The sequence below is a fragment of the Condylostylus longicornis genome, unplaced genomic scaffold (assembly GCF_029603195.1).
Source record: "Condylostylus longicornis isolate FDR11 unplaced genomic scaffold, ASM2960319v2 ptg000091l, whole genome shotgun sequence".
NCBI lineage: Eukaryota > Metazoa > Arthropoda > Insecta > Diptera > Dolichopodidae > Condylostylus > Condylostylus longicornis.
This window is the reverse complement of record NW_026578059.1, coordinates 1,300,883-1,321,899: the sequence shown is the minus strand read 5'-3', so window position 1 is coordinate 1,321,899 and position 21,017 is coordinate 1,300,883. Positions and strand designations below refer to the sequence as shown.

Sequence of the window (21,017 nt, the reverse complement as noted above, 5' to 3'; positions counted from 1 at the left end):
AGTTTTAGCTGCTAGCCTTATGATTTGTCGCATGTCTTTTTATTTTTATTGTCGAATTTTGATGGTTGATTTTCACGTTTCGTGAATCTCGGAATATTTGTGGGAAAATCTAAATTAAACATTGTATGTTCCACCAGTTTTAGGAATCTTAATATCGCAAGACTGCTATCCACTGATACAAACAATTGCTTATTTATATATATTTATCCCTTATTTACACACGTTCTTGTAATTTATTTTAGTACTTTTTTTAATAGTTCCTTTATTTTTCAATAGGTACTGAACAGATTACCACTGAATTCACCTGCATATGAACTTATAATAAAATGTAAGTATCTATAGACTTACATTGAATACCATATAGGTATTTAGAAAAACAAAAAAAGAAGAAAAAAACCCAGCATGATGAAAAAATAAAAAGAAAAATAAAGATTTTTTCTGTTATATTAGTTTTTTTTTTCTTTTTTTTTTTTGTATAAGTCATCTATTTCGTGTGAATAGAGAGACACCACAGAGTTGAGTTTATAATCAGAAAAGCTTTAGTATACCGTGTTAGCTCGATTTGTGTGTGTCTCGGGTACCTGGGTATTTTCTTAAAAAAAAAAAATAATAAAGTAAAGCAAAATAAACAAAAAGAAAAAAAAAAAGAGAACATAATAGAAAAAAAAAATCAACACTGAGAAAAAAAAAACAACAAAAAATAAGTAAATCGCAAAATCAGTTAAAAATCAAAAAAAAAAAAAAATAATTTTTTTTTTTTCAATTAACAGTAAAAAAAAAAAAATAATGACTGTTAATGTTTCTTTTTTGTTTTTTATGAAAAGTTAAAATTTTTCGAAAAAAAAAGGACAGAAAAAATATTTGGTAAAAATCTTAATCAAATTTATTTTATTTTATTTTTTCTTTTCATCTGCTGCAGCATATAGCAATAATTTCTCATTCACACAAATTTTTTAACCTCAAAAAATTCGACATCGCAACTTCGAATTCGCAGTAAATTTAGAAGAATTTACGGTTGTCGTTATATTTCATGTAAGAGTATTTGAACTCCTATTCTGTGCTACGTGCTATTTAATGTACTCCGTATCAGTATTTAAAATATATGCAGTTTTCTTAATATTTACAGAATATATATTTTGATAGCTACTTTGTAGAAGCCAGAAATGCAATTTTCAAAGTATTTAAATATAAAGTAAAAAATTAATGCAGTAGAACAGACGCTTATATGCAAACCATTGTGGGTAGAACTTTTTCGTAACGCATATATCCGTATTGTGCAGTTTGATTCATTTTCAAGTTGATTAAAAAATCAGATGTGGGTCAAAAAAAATGCAATGCACATAAAAGAGTTTTGTTCATATGGGCGTTGCAAATAAGTGTGTTCGTCTGTATAGACTTTTCATTAAGGATTTAGTGTAAAATTTTCTAATAAAATACTATAACTTCCAATATACCTTATTTAATATTAATCAATACCCGAAATAGACTAAAATTTTCTTTCAAATATTATTTTTCTTCTTGATAAAACTGGAAATACAACATTGTTTGTCTACTTTATCGTATAATTTTTTTTAATAAAATATCATTTACTTATATTTTTTTTTTCATTGTGGTTCTATTTCCGGTTGTTTTTGTTTTTATATTGATTTTCTGTCTTGTTATATCTGTTGTCTGATGAATTTTGTTTAAATTGTGTATATTAACGAATTTGAATGGCCTGTAAGTGTATTTCCTTCGAAATTACTCCGTTTTTAATTAAAGAAAAACGCCTCTTCCATAATAAATCAGACGAACGACGGCAGCCCTGATGATTCAGATTAAAAAATTGTCGTCTCAAAAAAAAAAGGAATATTAAAATCAAAGAAGGAAAAAATTTTTTATAAATAAAGCAAGAAAAAGAAGAGAAACAAAATATTAGGTAGAAAACTTCGAAAAAAGTGATTAATTTCAAAAAAAGAAAACTTGCTTTAACAATAATAAAGTAGTCACAAAAATATTAAGAAATTCGAGAAGAATTAAAGAAAAAAATTTATGAAAAATGAAAGAAAAAAATCTTAGAACACGCGCAAAATAACAAAAAGAATAAAAAAAATTAATTTTTCTAAAGTTTTCTATAATTTTTCCAAAACTTTGCGGGTAACCCTATTATTACAAAATTTTTTCAAAAAGAAACAGGGAAGGCACAAAAAAAAAAAAAAGAAACTATGTAAAAAGGAATGTCGTTATAGGAGGTTTTTTTTTCTTTTTCATCTGATTTGCCCGTATCATCTCTTCACCTCATCGCTTATGTTAGATAGGTTCTTTATTTTTCAAATAGTTATTTCGTACAATTAGCCGCTAATATATTAGCGTCTAATAGTTATTTAATACAATTAGACGGTAGGTGACGGCCACCAATCGCAAATCGCACCGCTCTAATCCAACTCTTTTCTTTTATATACTCTTTTTAAAACGAAAGAAAACCCTTTCAAAACTACCCATTCTATTTATGGATATAATATTTTTTAATTATTATTATTATGTGTTTTAAACCGATTACATTTAAACGGGGCGCGGTGTACATATATATGTTTTTGAAAGGAAATAAAACCAACTCCCACCAGAATGAAAAAAATGTAAGTAAATAACATTTCATTAATAAAATTATTTCGTAAATTAGACAAACAAGAGTTGTATTATAAGTTTTTTTTTTTTTTCAAGAAGAAAAAAAATATTTGCAAGAAAACGTGTATTAGAAATTATAGTATTTTATTAGAAAATTTTACATTAAATCTTAATTAAATCTGCATTATATTAATCTTCTTTATGAGCTACACTTTGAAAATTATACTTCTAGCTTCTATTATAAACCTTCATTTTAATTTGTTTCTCTACATAAGATAATTTATTGTCCTCTATGATCACATGTCATCAAATTTATACATTTATTATTAAGATGTGTCCGAAAATGAAAATAAATATAACAACTTTTTTCTTTCCTTATAAGTTAATACGTATAACATTAAGTTGTATATGATATATACATACATTTTGATATATACGGAAAACAATTATTGTATCTTCCAGTATTTCATATTAATAGTAATAACAATAAATCTAGTATGTGCTTATAACTCTGGATTAGAATATATAATATACAGCAATTTTGGATACACAGTAAAATCATTTTTTTATAAATCTTGTTTATAATAAAAAATAAATAAATATGTATATACAAATGTCAAAATTTGATTAGAAATTTTTAAAAAAGGATTACGATAACAACAACAACAAAAAAAAATTCAATTGTGTAAAAAATTGAAAGTTAAAAAATTTTATATACATATAAGAAATTATTAAGAGCCTTAAACCAAAATAAAAATAAATGTAGACTTTAAGAATTATTTCACTTGTTTCCCAATTCAAAGATTCAAATGATGATTTTATAAGGTTTATAAAGTCGAATAATAGACTAGCAAATCTCTAATTTTGTTAGCAATCTCTATTTTTTCTTAGTAAATTTTGTAAATTCTATAAAATCTCCCCGTTTCCACAATAGAATTCATGTTTATTCAAAATGATTCATTTTGTTAATTGAATTTAAATGGAGAGTTAAATTTTTATAATATTTTTTTTTTTAATATTATGTGGGTTATAATACAAAACAAATTATTGCCGAATATACAACATTTAGGCTACCACATATAAGATACATCAAATAATTTTTTTTTTCAATTTAATTCTATATTTTTATTAAAAATTCCATTATCCGGAAGAAGGAGGAGGAAAGAATTTTTCAATAATTGATATTTTGTTTTTGCCTTGGATATTTTTTGATATTTTTTTTCTCGTGATTCTGGCGGCGTTGAAGCGCAAGAACTTGAAATTTCCTATATTTAATTTAAGTGTAAAATATCAAAAAAATGTATGTATTTCTTAGTTTTATATTTTTTCGATATTTTGGATTTTAATACCAAAATTTCGCTGTTTGATTTTAAGATTTATCAAAATTATTGAAATATTGATTGGGCTACATCAAATTTACATACTACGTACAAGAAAATTTAATGTTCTTAAAAAATTTTTAAATTGTTATTTGCTTTAAACACTACACCTTGCCCTCCCCCACCCGCTCCATTTTCATTTTATTGTTATTATTATTATTATTGATGTTGTTATTATTATTGTATTTTAATATTGTTTAATAAAAAAAAGGACGTAATTCTTAAAGTCCTTCAAATAAGAAAGTATAGTCCTCTATATTTCCACTAGAGTCTTTTATACAAGTATATATATACACAAGATACAAGGCTTATGATGGCTTATTAACCATCATGCATACATACGTAAATAAATGCCAATACATACACATATATAGAAAGCAATAGAAAAAAATATAATATAAAAATGTGTAAATTCTACAAACAACTTTAAAAATTAAAATCGATTTCAAAAATATTAATCGTGTAATAATCGTATAACATCGTATAATATCGTATAATAATCGAAACTAAAAAATACAATACATTTTTTTAGTTGCCAAAAAATTTTATAATAATTAAAAAAATCTGAATGGACCTCCCTAATCAATTTTATGCATATAATTTCATAAAATACATTATTCTCTTGAATATAATGCTGTTGGAGCCTTTCGGAACTTAGTTTATGCCGAATTGGGGGCCCTACATTAATTTTAATAGCATGTTTGCAAATATTTTGATGATAAATTTCTTGATTAAAAGTTTTTAAATTGTAAGATGCTGGTTCCACTAGCCATTCATTTTGTTCGGTTAAATCCTTTTTTAATGTTCTCCTTTACATGGGTCCATTGCAAGAATTTTGTTTTTCAAAAGCTGTGATAGAACCATATAGTTGAATTATTTGTCCGTATCTCGCTAAAGAATATGCAAATTGATATGCAACTCTTGATAAATTGAACATGTGCATGGAATACGGAGACATTCTGCATAACACGTTCACAGGATTTTTTGGTTGATTTAATCATATCTGTCCGTATATATACTTCTTTTATAGAGTAAGTCTATTACACAGTTTACTTACAGAAGTATAAATTTGGGTAAGAAAAAGATGAGGTTATTTTAGTACCTTCTGTAAAGCAAAATTTTTAAACACTGTTTTTATATTTCGATAACTTTTGCTTAAATTCAGAGGATTTGATCGTTTTATTGAATTGTCTTTCATAAGATTGAGTCTATTAGTTGCTTTTCTTTGTTTTTTTCTAATCTAGAATATAGATTTAACTTTTAGTCATTAAAATGATTTAACAATAAATATCATGTATGCATGCGTCTTCAAACGTGCCCACGTATTCTAGTATGTTTATTTGGTTCATACCTAATACGTAAAACTTGGAAATTCTGAAGCTTTAACTAAGGTTCAAAAGAAATTTTTGATAGGTTCAAATGTTTTTTTTTGTTTATAAAAAAGAAATTAATCAAAAAAGCAAAATCAAAGTAAAATATTATTGTACATGTACGTATATATAAAGTACAAAAGAGAGAAAAATGGATGGCAAAATTATTTAAGAGATACGCAGTATATAGAATATTGGTATGGCCCATCAGCCCCGAAGAGAAAAGGAATTTTTTCAGAATACTCGTCGTAGTTACTTATGTTTTAGTAGTATGCAATAACAAAATTTTAACAAGGCAACATGTATGGAAGTATGTACGAATATGTTACGTACTTAAAATCACACGCGCGCACATATTTCTGTATGTATTAGTTAAAGAGTATTGTACACTAGTGAGAGAATTGCCAAATATGCGATAATTACCCAAAATTGCGATATACAATTTTGGTTAAAACATTCTTACTGGGTAAAATATTCGGTAAATTCATATTTTGAATATAATTTCGGCCAAATAATAAGACCTTAAGTGGTCATACTGTTTATCAAATCAGAAATGTTCTTAGAAAAAGTTTATCTGTCATAGTTAACAGCTAAGAAAAAACGCAACGGCCATCTTTTTTATTTTTCTTTCACATTACTAATTGGCAGTAGGTAATTGATTTTCTAAAATATTTCTAAATCAGAATATAATTTTCAAAATACTTCCTTGGTATTTCTTATAAAATTAACACACTACAAAGTGATAGTAAGCACTTATTACTAGAAAAGTTAGAATTGAATAAAAATACAGCTACAAATACGGTATAGTATATTTTAACGTATGTTATTTTCCATTTGGCAACCCTACATACTATATACATATTTAATATTTAAATCCACTTTAACACATACATGTATTTGTAAATAAAACATTTATAAATATATTTTTGAGGACACGGAAGTAGGAGGACGACACGGATAAAGGAGGAAAAAAGAAATAAATAAAAAAAAAAATTTATAAGAAAGCGACTATAGATTTGAACTGACCATGTCAACACTGTGTATTAATTAAGCATGAGTATAACTGAAGGATTTTTTAAGAGCCTTTTTTTAAGAATTTATTTTTTAAGGACTTACAAAATTTAAATTAATTCAATTCAGTTATTTTAAATGCATATGTACACATATATATATTAAGAAATATTTGATATCCGAAAGTATTGTCGTCCTAAAATATCTAAAGTATTGCAATCCGATATATGTATAATGATTATATATTCACTATTCAGATTCAGATGTGATAGAAAATTTTTGAAATGAGAGTAAAAATTTTATATACACAAATATATACATTAAAATTTCAATGTAAAAAAACTACTTTATAGAACAATAACAAACAGTTTGTTTAGCAGTATTAGCGCCTTTTACTTTACGCTTTATATTACTTTTTATTCTCTCTGCTAATGTCCCAAACACAAAATAATGAATTTTTTTTTATATTTTCTGCTTTTACAACAATATTTTAATGTTGCAATCACAAACGCCATTAAAATTTTATATTTTAACAATTATTATGTATGTCAATTAAAAAGAAAAAGAGATTATCCTTTAAAGGAAATGTCAGAGAATTTCTCAAAATTTCTTATATTGAATTTCATCTACATATATAGTTTTATAATTATAAAAATGAGTTAGATTTTTTAAAACATATTATTAAATATGTAAATTATACTCTTGTAATTAAAATAGAAAATTAGAAATAAATTAAAAATCAACTTATAATTTTTATCTGTGTATGAAAAAAGTATGTGTGTATGTAGAATATATGGAAATAATATTGAAGAAAAATGTAATCGCTAATAATTTATTTAGTATAATGAAATTTGTAAAGCGGCATGTACCTGTGTATGTTTTCCAAATTTGATATTCATGTTGGTCCTTTGCTAAATTTTGACTTCCTCTTTATACCCCCCACCCCTTTAATTTTCATGTTGTGTCCTCTTCACCATTTATACATTATACCTATCTATTACACTAATTTCCTCAATCCTAAATATATATATTTTTTTATACATAATCTTACAAATATCTCTGCACCCACGTTTCTCCCTCATATTCATACATATAGGTATATTTATTTTACTCTCATATCTTTTTGTTTTATTTTATTTCTCTCGTTTACATATGTTTCTTCTCTTATAATTGCACATGTATGTATTTATAAGTGCAATATACCTTTTGTTGTTATTCTACTTTCATATCTGTTTATTTCGGGTATTCGTAGGTATTTTTGTGAGAATGTAAGAAAATACATAAATATTTTAAAAATAATATCCTTTTTGTATAGGAATTTTTGTATAGCATTTTTTTCTGTTACTGTATTTATTTTTATTTTAATCATTTTTTAATCGTGATTAATACACTAATATCGTCCTCATTGTCCAACATCCCTTTCTAAGGTAATACAGAATATGTGTAAGATAACTAAGCCAGATTTTATTTAAATTATTTGCGAAATTATATGAAAATGAGTTAGGAATTTCGTTTTAAAGAAATAAAAAAAAAATAATTAAATATTAGTCCGATGATAGCGTATACTATATATCCCTAAGTCCTAGCGGTTGGCTAGGGTGATTTTTTATCCCAAAATTAAGAAGGAGTAACATGTAAAAATTAAGAAGGAGTAACATGTTTCCCAAATCATTCAGACGAATTTTCCTCACACCGTTTTTATTGAAGACGATCGAGAAAATAATATAACACAATTATATCCGGACAGGGGTGCTGGTCAAGATAAGCATGTTGAGCGAATGTCAACATGCTTATCTGGTAGGGAGGTTGACAGAGACCGCTTTGTTTCGGTTTACTAGTACCCTAGAAAGGACAATAGAAAAAGAGGCGCTCGACAGCACATGAGGAAAATTGCGGGGGAAAATATGCCGTGAATTGCGCCACCTCTTCAATATGTTGGCTACAAGAATGGAAAAAGCTTTACAATTTACTCTCGACCAAATTTTCCAACACTTTGCGATTTTACTACATACAAAAATTCACTCATACGCAGTCATACAGAATCGTACACACACAGAAAAGAAGAAAATATGTGAACAAATACACTGAAAAAAATCCTTTTTTTGTTTTTTTGTTGTTTTGAGGTCGTCATACATATATTGATGAATAAGTTTTCTTATATTATTATTTGTTTTTTTTTCGTTTTAAACAAAAAAAAAAACAAGGTTAAAAATATTTGCGTAAAAATAAAAAAAAAATAAAAAACAAATAATTTGTACCTACAAAATTCGATCTAAATTTATTTTATATATAAAATTTCGTGTTTCAAAATATCAAAAAAAAAACAATTAAAAAAAAATATTTTAATTAATTGTGAAAAATCTGTGAAAATATTGTGCAGAATCTTAATTGATTTTCCAAAAATTATTATTTGAATCCAAAAAGAATGAGAAAAAAACGAATTAAAAGAGAAAATATAAAAATAAAAATATTGAAAAATTAAAATAAAGATTTTTTTTAAATATTATGTAAATTAAAAATCAACTTATTGTTGTATTATTGTATAATTATTGTATAACATACCATCCTTAAATGGCACATAAAAAAATATTGTAACGCAATTTATTTAAAAAAAAAAACACAAAAATATTTAAGTTGAAAGTGGTAATTTGAATAAAGGCAATAACAACAATAACAAAATTATCATTAATAAAAAAATTAGCTCTCTTTCTTTCTCCTTCAGTGGAGGAGGATGGGGACGAGGATGGGGAATTGATTTTCTCATAAAAAGAGGGAATTGACTGAAGAGTGTGGAGAGGAAGGATCTTATATATTTCTCCCGCATTCTTCTTTAAAAATTACTTTTATTAGCTATTGAAAAAAAATTTCAATTTTTACCTACATTTATACATAAATAAATGCATATTAATATATAGATTGGGTGCATGTACACAAAAAAAGAAAAAAGCACACACAAAAACGAAAAAGAAAAGAAAAACTTCCATATCTCGCCTTTTTTTATTATACATAAATATTTTTTTTTCTCTGTGTATGCGTATTATATTACTATTAGAGTATTGTAAATGTGCATATGTATGTATATATGCAGAGTGATTAATTAACAAAAATTGTTTATCATAATACAGTAAAACCTGCTGGAAACGGAATCGCAAGTGATATGAAGTTTTTTTCTCGGACAGGTTGCAGGATAGGCAGATTTCAGGTTTAACTGAAATCGAAAATTTCCCTAAATTTTGCGATCTTCACATGCATTATTCATATTTTTCTCCGTGAGTTAATATTCAAAGGAATAATGGCAATTTTTTTTTCAGTTCCGGAATAATTTGTTTTAAATAGTTTTTTTTGCCGATTATTTAAATATTGTTGTTATATTGCATGTAACAATTTCTCATATTTAATATTTACGTTTGGTTTTTATATTTTTAGCATTTTTCCAAAAAAATAAAAAAAAAAAGTGTTTCTTAGTTTCACACAGTCCGTCCGCGGACATGTTTACAAAACTTCTACACCCTTGAAGATAGAAAGCTGAAATTTCATGCGTACATGGATCTTTACTAGAAACTTATTTCCGTACAAAGAAATTGTTACCTATTTCCTAAGAAAGTAATTTTTCACAGAAATTAATGAAAGCAATTTTAGTAATGGAGTAGATAGTTAGATTGTTTTTAAAAGCAGTATTTTTACTTGTTGAAGGGAACAGTGCTACATTACAAACCATTGGTTGGCCTACTTAATTTGTTATGCAGTCGAACACGCACCTATTTGACACACGCATATAAGCAAAACTCCTTTATATACGCATTGGATATTTTGCCCACATGTAATTTTTCTAAATTATTCATGCTGCAGATTTGTAACACTTAATAGGAACTTGCATTATATAACACAAAACTTGTATAAATATAAATATTTTTGAATGTTTTGTCAGTGTTTCATGTACAAGGAGTTTCTGCTTATATACATAAAACTTTTTGGACAACATAATTGCCATTTCGGTCTTTCAAGCTGACATAACTGAGCGTAGTTTGAGGTTCAATATTCTTCCAAGTGAAGTATCAAAGCATATAAAAGTCATTTGAAATAAGAGAAGAACTTCCGTTTTAGACTAAACGCGAATCTTTTATCTATTTTTTTTTGTTCGAATACCTTGACATAAATTTTTTTACATTAACCGAATATATAGAGAGTTCAAGGGGAGCCAGATTTATTTTTGACGTGCGAACAGCGTTGCCATATTGATTTTGCAGAAAACTTGGAAAATATCAAAAAATCTGAAAAATCTGGCAACATGAAAAGAAAAGAAACTGGTTTAAATTCAGACATTTAAGCACATTTTTATTGTCATATATTTAACTATTTTTTAATAAATGAATGTTCAACAATCAACAAAACAAAATACCTATAAAAAATAAATCATTTCAGTTTTTGAAACGCTTAATATAGCATGTATTTATCAAAAACTGTTCTTATTACAATTAAATTTTTAAAAATGCCTAAAATAATGTTTTCGAAAAATTATTTAGTTAATATTTTATACACTCTTAAATTGAATTTATTTAACATATTTTTATTAATTATGAAATCATAACAGGTATATTAGTTTTTTGTTTTAAATCATTACGTAATAATATTTCATTTAATATGTCTGTTGACAGTGTGTTTCTATTTTTGGTGTTATTTTTATTTATTGACAGAAAAGGTTCGTTCTAGATTTGCTGGCAACAAAACACTATATAGGCTAAACTATTTGAATAAAACAAGTATAATTTTATGATGCCAGGTGTGTCGAAAAATCTGGCAACTTTCAAAAAATCTCGCATTTTGGGTAAGAAATTCGGTCATCTGGCAGACCCTCCAATAAATCTGAAAAATCAGATAAATCTGGTAATATGGGGAAACTGTGTCGGAGGGAGGTGAGAGGTACACACTTTCAAGAAACGTGCTTTGTAACTATAATTAAAATATATATGTTTATATATATATATATATACATATATATAGTGTCATTAATTATAAATTTCGGAGATTGCAAATGTAAGATTAATATACATATATTTAAAATTAATTTATAAAAAATTTTTAATTGCTTCTCTTTACTTATAGATAACGTTATTTATTTTTTTTAAATCAAGGTTTTTTGTTTTTAATTTATTGTAATATTTCTAATTAATTTTGTTAAGTATATGTATATTGATGTAAATAAATAATTGGATTGACATTTAAAAAGGATACGATAGGGTCTGCGGCAACTACCCAATGTATACATACATAAATATATATATATGAAAATTTTAAACCTATAAGAAAAAAATTTTCAATTAATTTTCACTTAATTATTAATCCTGAATTTATAAATACAAGTGTTTATTGGAAGGATGGAGGGGGGAGGGGCGGGAGGTGATGATAGCAAATCTGTTTATCTTCTCTTTTAATCCTATGGATGCTTTTTATGTAAAACTTTTTATTCTTTTTTTATTTATTTAGTTTAGATATAAATATATACATATATATATATATATTATATATATATATATATATATATATATATATATATATATATATATATATATGTATATATATATATATATATATCATATATATATATATATATATATATCATATATATATGAGTGTGTATATATATATATATATATATATATATATACATACTTAAAATCGATATTTAATTAAAAGGATATGTATAAGGATTTTTTGTTTTATAAGTACCTCCATGTGCACTTATAAGTACATGTACACAATATACAGGTATTTTCCTTTTACCATCTCTATACACTTTAATAATAATAAAACAAAGTGTTGAGTCGAAATTAATTTCATATAAACAATATTGTTCTGTAAAAGCAAAAAAAAAATTTTAACAAGTAATCATCTTTTTTTTTCGAAAACATTTACCTGTGTGGAAATAATTATGAATTAATATAATCAGACGATTGCTTAGTACAAACATTTAATATAGCAAAATATAAATCACTTAGTTATAACAAAAGTTCCTATCAGTTACTAAATTTAGTTACATAGACGGAAAAGAAAAGGGGGAGATAAAATAAGTGTTATTAATAGCGTTAATTTAATATTAATATGTGAAATGTTATAAATTAAAATTTAAACTACCAAAATCAAATGTATGCATCGTATACACTACTGTACGTTGTGTCAATAAATAGTATACGGAATATTGAAAGCCCTGATTAACCTTAACTTAGTGGAATTCTCATTGTAAGAAATCGAACTCAATAAAACCGGAGCGAATGGGAAAAACAAAAATTCTTTGAAAATTTTCAGGCTTTTGTCTTTTAATTTTCAAAAAATTTTTTTAGTATTTTACCTGGAAAATATGATGATAGTATCTTTGGAATGTAGACACTTTGTATTAAATGTACAATAAATGAGTATATTTTGTTGTATACACAATTGTTCTTTTCTTCCTTTTTATTATTTTTGAGTTTTTTTTTTATTTATTTTGTTGTTAAAAATAACATAAATATAAAATAAATAAAAAATATGTATGTTCTAATTAGTTTTGTTCCACTTCGAAAAACGGAAATTTTTAATTGAAAAGGTAAAACGCAAGGATAACAAAAAACCAGATAAATAGTAAACACAAGAGATAAAATTAAAAGATTTCCAATAATAAAAAAAAATAGTAAGTCCAAAATAGTAAAATTTTACGATTCATACCTTCTTTTGTTTCAAATTAAAGTAAAATCAGTGGTAAAATTTAGAAGGAAAATCACTGTACCCATAAAGACTTATGTCAGAAATTAAATAAATATAAACTTTAATGGACTCTGTTCATACTATCGTTCCACAAAATTGTGTATGATCGTTTACTATAACAATCATTTTCCTTTAGAACTGATCATTTACTGTAATCAATTCATTTTTATGTGCCCAAGGGATTGGTATTTATTTTTCTAAACTTCTAGCTAACAGAAATTTTTTAAAATTATATATGTTTGTATTTAAAAAACACAATATTAATTAATATTGGACAAAAAAAAAAAGAAAATATTTAAAATGCTTACTGTTAATTAAAAGAAAAAAAAATTTGCTTTCCAATTTTAAATATTTTAATATTTATTGTTTTTTTAATTCAGTGCGCGTGTAATACCAGTGGCAGAGAGAACGAGAGAGAAAAAAAATATAATTATATAAATTAATAAATTCAAAATGGTACAAAATAGAATATTAAAAATGGATTCAAAAACAATATTAATAACATTTCTATTATGTTTAAAAATAAATTTTGGATTTTCGAATAAGTTTAGTAGCGTAAGCAACAGTAACAGCGGCGACAGTGCTAGTGAGCATGACAATTATTTATTACAAAAAGGTAAGTTCTATAGAAAAATTTCATAAACAGTTGCAAATAAAAAATAGACAGTTTGGTGGTCCTATCAAATTTTGTTTTATAGTTTGTTTAATGCTAAAAAATTTACATATATTTGGTTTGTTTTATTAGAAGTATAACCGATGAAATTATTGGAATTTATAAAAATTCTCATATATTTTTGTTAAATTCCCTTTTCACATTTTCAATTTGTTTTCTGTTTAAATTCCCATAATATGCGAAACATTCCTCAATATCAATAACTGAAGTACATAAACTAATTTTTTGTACAAGAAATCAACTAAGACGAAATAAATAAATAGAATTTGAATATGGATCTAAATTTCTAGTCCTTCATGGGTCAAAATGCAAAAATTTCTTTTAGTCTTTTAAAATATAGTTAAGAGTTGTAAGGAATATTAATAAACTTATTCAAACTACATAAATTTCGCACTCTAAACGTCCAGAATCTTATCGAATTTATGCACAATTTATACTATTTTAAATAATATGAATATAAAAACAATTAATTTAAAATATACTTACAGAGCATATATTAGAAAAATCGTACCATGGATTAATAAGGGAAAATGAAACGTTTGTTGAAATAACACCATTGATAAAAGTGGATGAGCAGAAAGTTTGTGATTTTAGAATTCTTAAAAAACCGCATCATGAAATACCATTTCGGGTAAGCTGTAAAGACAACAAAAACAAATTATGTACAATTACTATATAAATCAATTACTTAATTATTTTCTTTTTTAGATTGAATTGGTTAATAATTTAGGAATATTAAAAGCTAGACGTACATTAAATTGTGAAAAACGTCGTGGTTATCATTTTGAAATAATTGCAATATTATGTGATGGTTCACATTCAATTCCGGCCAATGTTCATATATCTGTTATTGATATTAATGAATATGCACCAACATTTTTACAACCATCATATGTAACTGAAGTTGATGAGGGACGTTTATATCAAGAGATATTACGTGTTGAAGCAACAGATAAAGATTGTACACCACCATATGGTGATGTATGCAAATATAAAATATTAAATGATGATGAACCATTTACAATTGATAATGAAGGTTCTATAAAAAATACAGAACCATTATCACATAAAATAAGTCATAATCATATATTACAAGTTGTTGCATATGATTGTGCTATGAAACAATCTGTACCAATAATGGCTAGTATTAAAGTAAGAAGAGTTTGTGAAGCACGTCTTGCTGGTATACCAGAAAGGATTGATTATACGGTATGCGTATTATATATACAAAATGTGGCTAAACCTCTTTTAAAAAAACTCAAAACATCAAAATTGAAATTAATTTTAGGCAAATTCAATGGAAAGTCTATCGTTATTCCCAAATATACGGATTGAGTTATGTGATATTCATTGTAACCAGGAAAATATGAATATTCATGTATCAGTCAGTTTAAAGGTAATATTTTTAATAAAAAAAACTTAGTTTTTTTTATTTTATTCAAATAATTTTTTTAATATTTTTAGACAAAGCACATATCATTTGGTTGCGACCGTGATATAACACAATGCTCTAAAAATCACCAATTAATTGATGTATTACCAAAAGGTGCAGAATGGACAAAAGATTTAATATATGATGAAGGTTTAGAATCTGTTTTTCATTTTGATGGCTCATCGGGTGCAATTGTACCAGATAGTTTAGTTACAAAACATGATTTTGGTTCTAATCCATTCAGTATTGTTGCAATGTTTAAGCATACCAGCTCATCACAATCAAATAAACATGCCAAAGAACATATTATATGTAGTGCGGATGATCACAGTAATTTAAAACAGTTCCGTCTTAACAATCTCACATACTACATTTTTGTAGTATGTTAGATTGTTAAGCTAAAAGTAAAATAGTTTTTATTCTTAATACAATTTTTTATGTTTTTCTTTCCTTTGCTTTTATTTTGTTTATACGTAGAAATGAATCGGCATCATATGGCATTATTTGTACGAAATTGTCGTTTGATACTATTGATACGTAAAAATTACAATGAAGGTGATTTAAATATGTTCAGCCCGGCTGAATGGCGTTGGAAAATACCACAAGTATGTGATAATGAATGGCATCATTATGTATTAAATATTGATTTACCAAAAGTCGAATTATATATTGACGGAGCGAAATTCGAAAATACAGCTGAAGATCGTCATAGTAATCCAGAGGTAATCGATGATTGGCCATTACATGCAGCACATGGTGTTAATACAACACTAACAGTTGGTGCATGTTATCAAGGATCTGAGAATCGTTTAAAACATGGTTTTAATGGTGATATATCGGAAATAAAATTATCATTAAACAAAATTTTAACATCAGATGATGTACGTTGTGGTACTTATTGCGCTGAACATTTAATACCACCATCTGAAAAATATTTAGAATTTGAACAAGAAGTACAATCTAATTCACAATTTAATGAAATATATATTGAAGGTAGTAATAAAAGTAATATTGAACAATTATTGGGAAATATACAATATATAAATACAAAACAGAATCCAACAATTGGTAGAAGAAATATTGAAGTAAGAACAACACTAACATGTCCAAACCAATCAGCAGTTCGTTTACCAATTGTTGAAACATATATAATGGTTAATGAACCACAATTACAATCATCTTCGTCATCATCGTCATCATCTTTATTATCACAACAGCAACAACAACAGCAATCATCAATTGGTACAATAATGGATACATCAGTTAATCCATTATTAACATTATCTAGAGCAGATTTAATAAATTCAAAATCAAACAATGGACATTATATACAAAATAATGATTATAATATATTAAAAGACAAAAATTTATTATTATCATCACATTTATCTCAAGTTGATAATAATAATAATAATCATAATCAAAACCATAATAAATTATCTGATATATCTGATGTAAATTATGATAATGATATGATTAAAACAGATAAACCAAAAATAATAATCAGTGGCAATCCAAATCATTTAGTATCATATCCAGATATTAAAGATGGTGTAAGAATATTGGCTAGTATTAATATAACTGTATATTCTGGTAATGAAATACAATCAAATTTACAAAGATTAGATTCATGCAGTGTTAGCGTATTTCCAAGTTTAAATCCAGATCATGAAGAAATAGCATTAGATAATGATGAAAGTTTATCAACAACATTGGATATCAAAACAAATATAAATAAAGATGGTGTCGAAATGATCGGTTATGATACTACAAATAATTATTTAGATGTATTAAAAGCTTTAATATACACAAATAAAAAGCCAGCATATTATTTAAATCGTGTATTTAAATTGTCATGCTCACAAGTTAATTCAAGATTTAAAAGTGCTGAATTTACGTTAACATTAACAGTATTACATCCAAAACAATCAAATACTGCAACAACAAATAATCCAATTGGTAGTGGTGGAAATAATATAAATAAAAATAGTAATCAAAATAATATTGATAATAACAATAATAATATTAACAATAATAATAATAACAATAATAACAATAACAATAATAACAATAATAATAATATGGATAATGAATTACCACAGCAGCACTTGTTAAAACAACATGGTAAATTAAATTCTTTTTTTTGTGATAAAAAAACATTTCTAATGAATAAAGTGTGCATTTAATATTTTCCTTACTGTTCTTCAGTTCAGTATTGTTTATACCCTATTCAATTTCTGAATAGAATTTAAAATATAGTATTGTACTGCATTTCTTGGAGCTCAAAGTGTAACATAAGATGATTTCAGTATAAAAATTGATGTTCTGTATGTGAGCACATTTTATTCATTTTAGAAAGTATTCATAGTAAACTTAAAGTTATATTTTACTCACGATAAATATTAATTGATTAATTTTATTTTTTTCTTCAAGAATCCAATGTTTTCGCTCATGCAATGGTACATTCACATGATGTACAAGAGCCGAAATCTAAAATACATTCAATTATACATAGAGGTAATGTTCATCTTTTACATTTTGAATTATTTTAAATAAAGTAATTTTCTTTAAAGCATCTTAAAGCTATTTCTTTTTCTCTATTTTAGCACAAAGCTCACATCCAACAATGCTCATAATTGTAATTTGTGTTTTCTTTGTGATTTTATTGTGTGGGGTTTCGATTGCTCGTATACGAAACAATAATAACAAATATATGGAAAGGCGTCAGCCATGTCCTAAGGTGGAATTTATATTTTTTATTACAACAAAACTGCTTTCCTTTTTCTAATATTATAATTTAATTATAATTTATAGATTGCAACTGAACAATTAGATTGGGATGATTCAGCATTAACAATTACAATAAATCCAATGCAAAATGATGTTGTCTCAGATGAAAGTTCTGAATCTGAAAATTCTGACTCAGATGATGATGAAGGTTTGCAATTTAGAAAAAAATAATTTTTTATTTCAAATAATTTATTTCAAAATTATAGAAAATGTTATTTTTTAAAATATGTCATTTTAAAATATTATTTTAATTTTTCTGAAATTAATTTGAATTAAAATAGTATAAAATACCTTCAGGATGGGGATTTTCAATAATTAGGTTCTAAACTACGCATACGTTTGGTAAATCCAAAACTGCAAAATCTTCAAAAAAAGCATATTCGAAAATGACAGTGTTTAAAATTCTAAAGAAATTCTAAAGTTTTTTTTATAGCTACGGTAAAAATATTTTTAATTAGACAAAGAGGCGCATAAATAATAGAAAACTGTTGGAAATTTAAGATTTACTCCGAGTATCCTATGATTTACTCCGATCTGGCAGATTTGCAAACATTTCTGAAAAGATTTTTAATTAAATCTTAGAAGTTTCCAAATCTATACAATATATGTATGTGAACTATCGAAAATCTTTATGTTTTATATTCAAAAATTAATTTAATTCTGTTAGAAAAATGAAGTATATATAATATATAGAAAGGATTGAACCACGTATAAACGCACAAAATTTTTAAATTTAAAATCAATATAATGTAAAAATTTCAAAAACTTTCGAACTAAACTTGAAGCTCAATCAATTTTTTTTTATACGAAAGTTGACATAAAAATGCTTTTTTTTGAAATGATTGAAATGATTGAGTGCGGGTTTGCTTATCGTATGAGAAGCAATTGTTGTCGTCCGGCATTATGGATTTTTCTAGTTCAGTACTGATATTGTTGAATGCTGTACTATCTTGCACTACACACAAAACGATATTGATTGGGGTCTTCAAAAACAGAAATATTTATTTATTTTACATTTTATTGTTGAAACAATCCTTACTCCCAATTTTATTTTTATATATAATTCATTTTAAAAAATTTTTTAGTTGATTAATTTAATTAATTTTTTTTTCTTGTTTTCTTTTGTTTCTTGGCTGTAGTTCTAAATGGTAAATATAAAAACGTTAGCCAACTTGAATGGGATAATTCAACAATGTAAATGTAAATAATTTTAAGTTTATTATTAATTAATAAAAATAAAATTAAATAGATATATTAAACATATATATATATATATATATATATATATATATATATATATATATATATATATATATATATATACATCTATTAACATATTTATATATATTCTATACATATATGTATAATATATACACATATTAACATAGTTAAATATGTAATATATATATATATATATATATATATATAAATATATACAGATATAATATAGAAATCATAATATTAATTTGATTATCTAAATTGAAAAGCAAAAAAAAAAAAAAACGAGACATTTGAATGGTATGTAAATTTAAGGAAAATATAAAATAAAAAAAAAAGATATCATTTATTAAGTGATAGGTTACGTATATATACATGTAAAGATATATATATATATATATATATATATATAGGTACATATAAATACATTTATATAAAAAATATATGAAAATTATTCAGAAAAATTGGTAAATGTAAAAAAAAATGAATAAAAACAGAGAAAAGAAAAAACAAAAAATTTGTTAACATTGCAATTTATATATCTACAAAATAAATAAGATATATACATAATATATATGTATATATATATATATATACTTAATATATATATATATATATATATATACCTTATATATTAAGATAATTGAATAATATAAAAAACAAAGAATCTCAGTCTCTCAGGGAGTAGTAAATCGCATAATAATATTAATAAATCAAATACATGCATATACATACGTGAACATAAACACATTCAAAAAACAATATAGAATTTTTGATATATAGGACAAAATAATAAATAAAAAAAAACATATTAAAAAAAAAAAAAACAAAAAAAAATGAAAAATTACAAAAAAAAAAGAAACGCATCGCATCGCATTAAACTCTCTCGAAAGCTTCAGTTTTCTTTTTAATATACAACTTTTTTTTCTTGTCCCTTTTGATAATATTGGGCCGCCGCCATGCCATATTTAAAATAGGAATTTTTAAAAATTAGTTTGGTTTTAATATACTTATATATACACTTAAAAAACCCATTGGTTAGAGACGGAAGGGTTAGAGACTCAAATAGAGAAATATGTACCTACTTTATTTTCTTTAATAAATCACAGGAATATTCATCGCACAGTTCGATAGCCGGGATACGTTCGATTTCTCAAATATTTTTGCATATCGCATTTGGTATTGAAATTTTTTCGAAACTACGAGGAATGTAAAAAACACTGGAATTTTGGAATCAAATTCACTTATGAATTAAAAATACGCGATTAAAAATACTTCACTGCTGATTAAAAATACGCGATGGGGAAGGAGGAGGGGATTTTGTAATATTATTTCTGCATAAATTTCTTTGTCTAACTTCTAATTTTCAAATAAGATTTTTATAACATTATTTCTTTTTTTAAGTATTCCCAATATTGTTGTTATTGATTTACTAAAATAAATTCTTGAATGTATTATTCATAATAATATTCTAAATAAATTGTCCTCATATAATTAGAAGAACGCGCATTTATATTTTTTAAAATTTTTATTAAAAAAAATTTATAATGTTCTCTCTTTCTCTCTATCTCCCTATGTCTCCATAGCTTAGTAAATAATACAAATGATTTTAATATTTAATATACATATATATGTATATACAATGTATAATGCTTTTATTTCAGATTTTAAAATGTCTAGATTTTCTATTAAAAAAAATTAATACTTTAATAAAATATAGAGCGTATAAAATATAAACAATATTGTATATTATTTATTATATTATGTGTTAATTTATCCCAGCATTTTTTTCGAGAATTTTT

General features: G+C 24.8%; 1 protein-coding gene across 1 annotated transcript; it reads left to right on the top strand.

The window, feature by feature from the left end:
• The first annotated feature begins 710 nt into the window (after nt 1-710).
• Nucleotides 711-19,288, top strand: LOC129613766 (calsyntenin-1). The gene is made up of 11 exons (XM_055527978.1): nt 711-864; nt 13,483-13,718; nt 14,264-14,406; nt 14,484-14,984; nt 15,064-15,171; nt 15,240-15,537; nt 15,685-17,331; nt 17,641-17,724; nt 17,814-17,947; nt 18,022-18,145; nt 19,137-19,288. The coding sequence occupies exons 2-11, from the start codon at nt 13,556-13,558 to the stop codon at nt 19,193-19,195; spliced, it is 3,261 nt and encodes a 1,086-aa protein (XP_055383953.1). The 5' UTR covers nt 711-864; nt 13,483-13,555; the 3' UTR covers nt 19,196-19,288.
• Nucleotides 19,289-21,017: the final 1,729 nt, after the last annotated feature.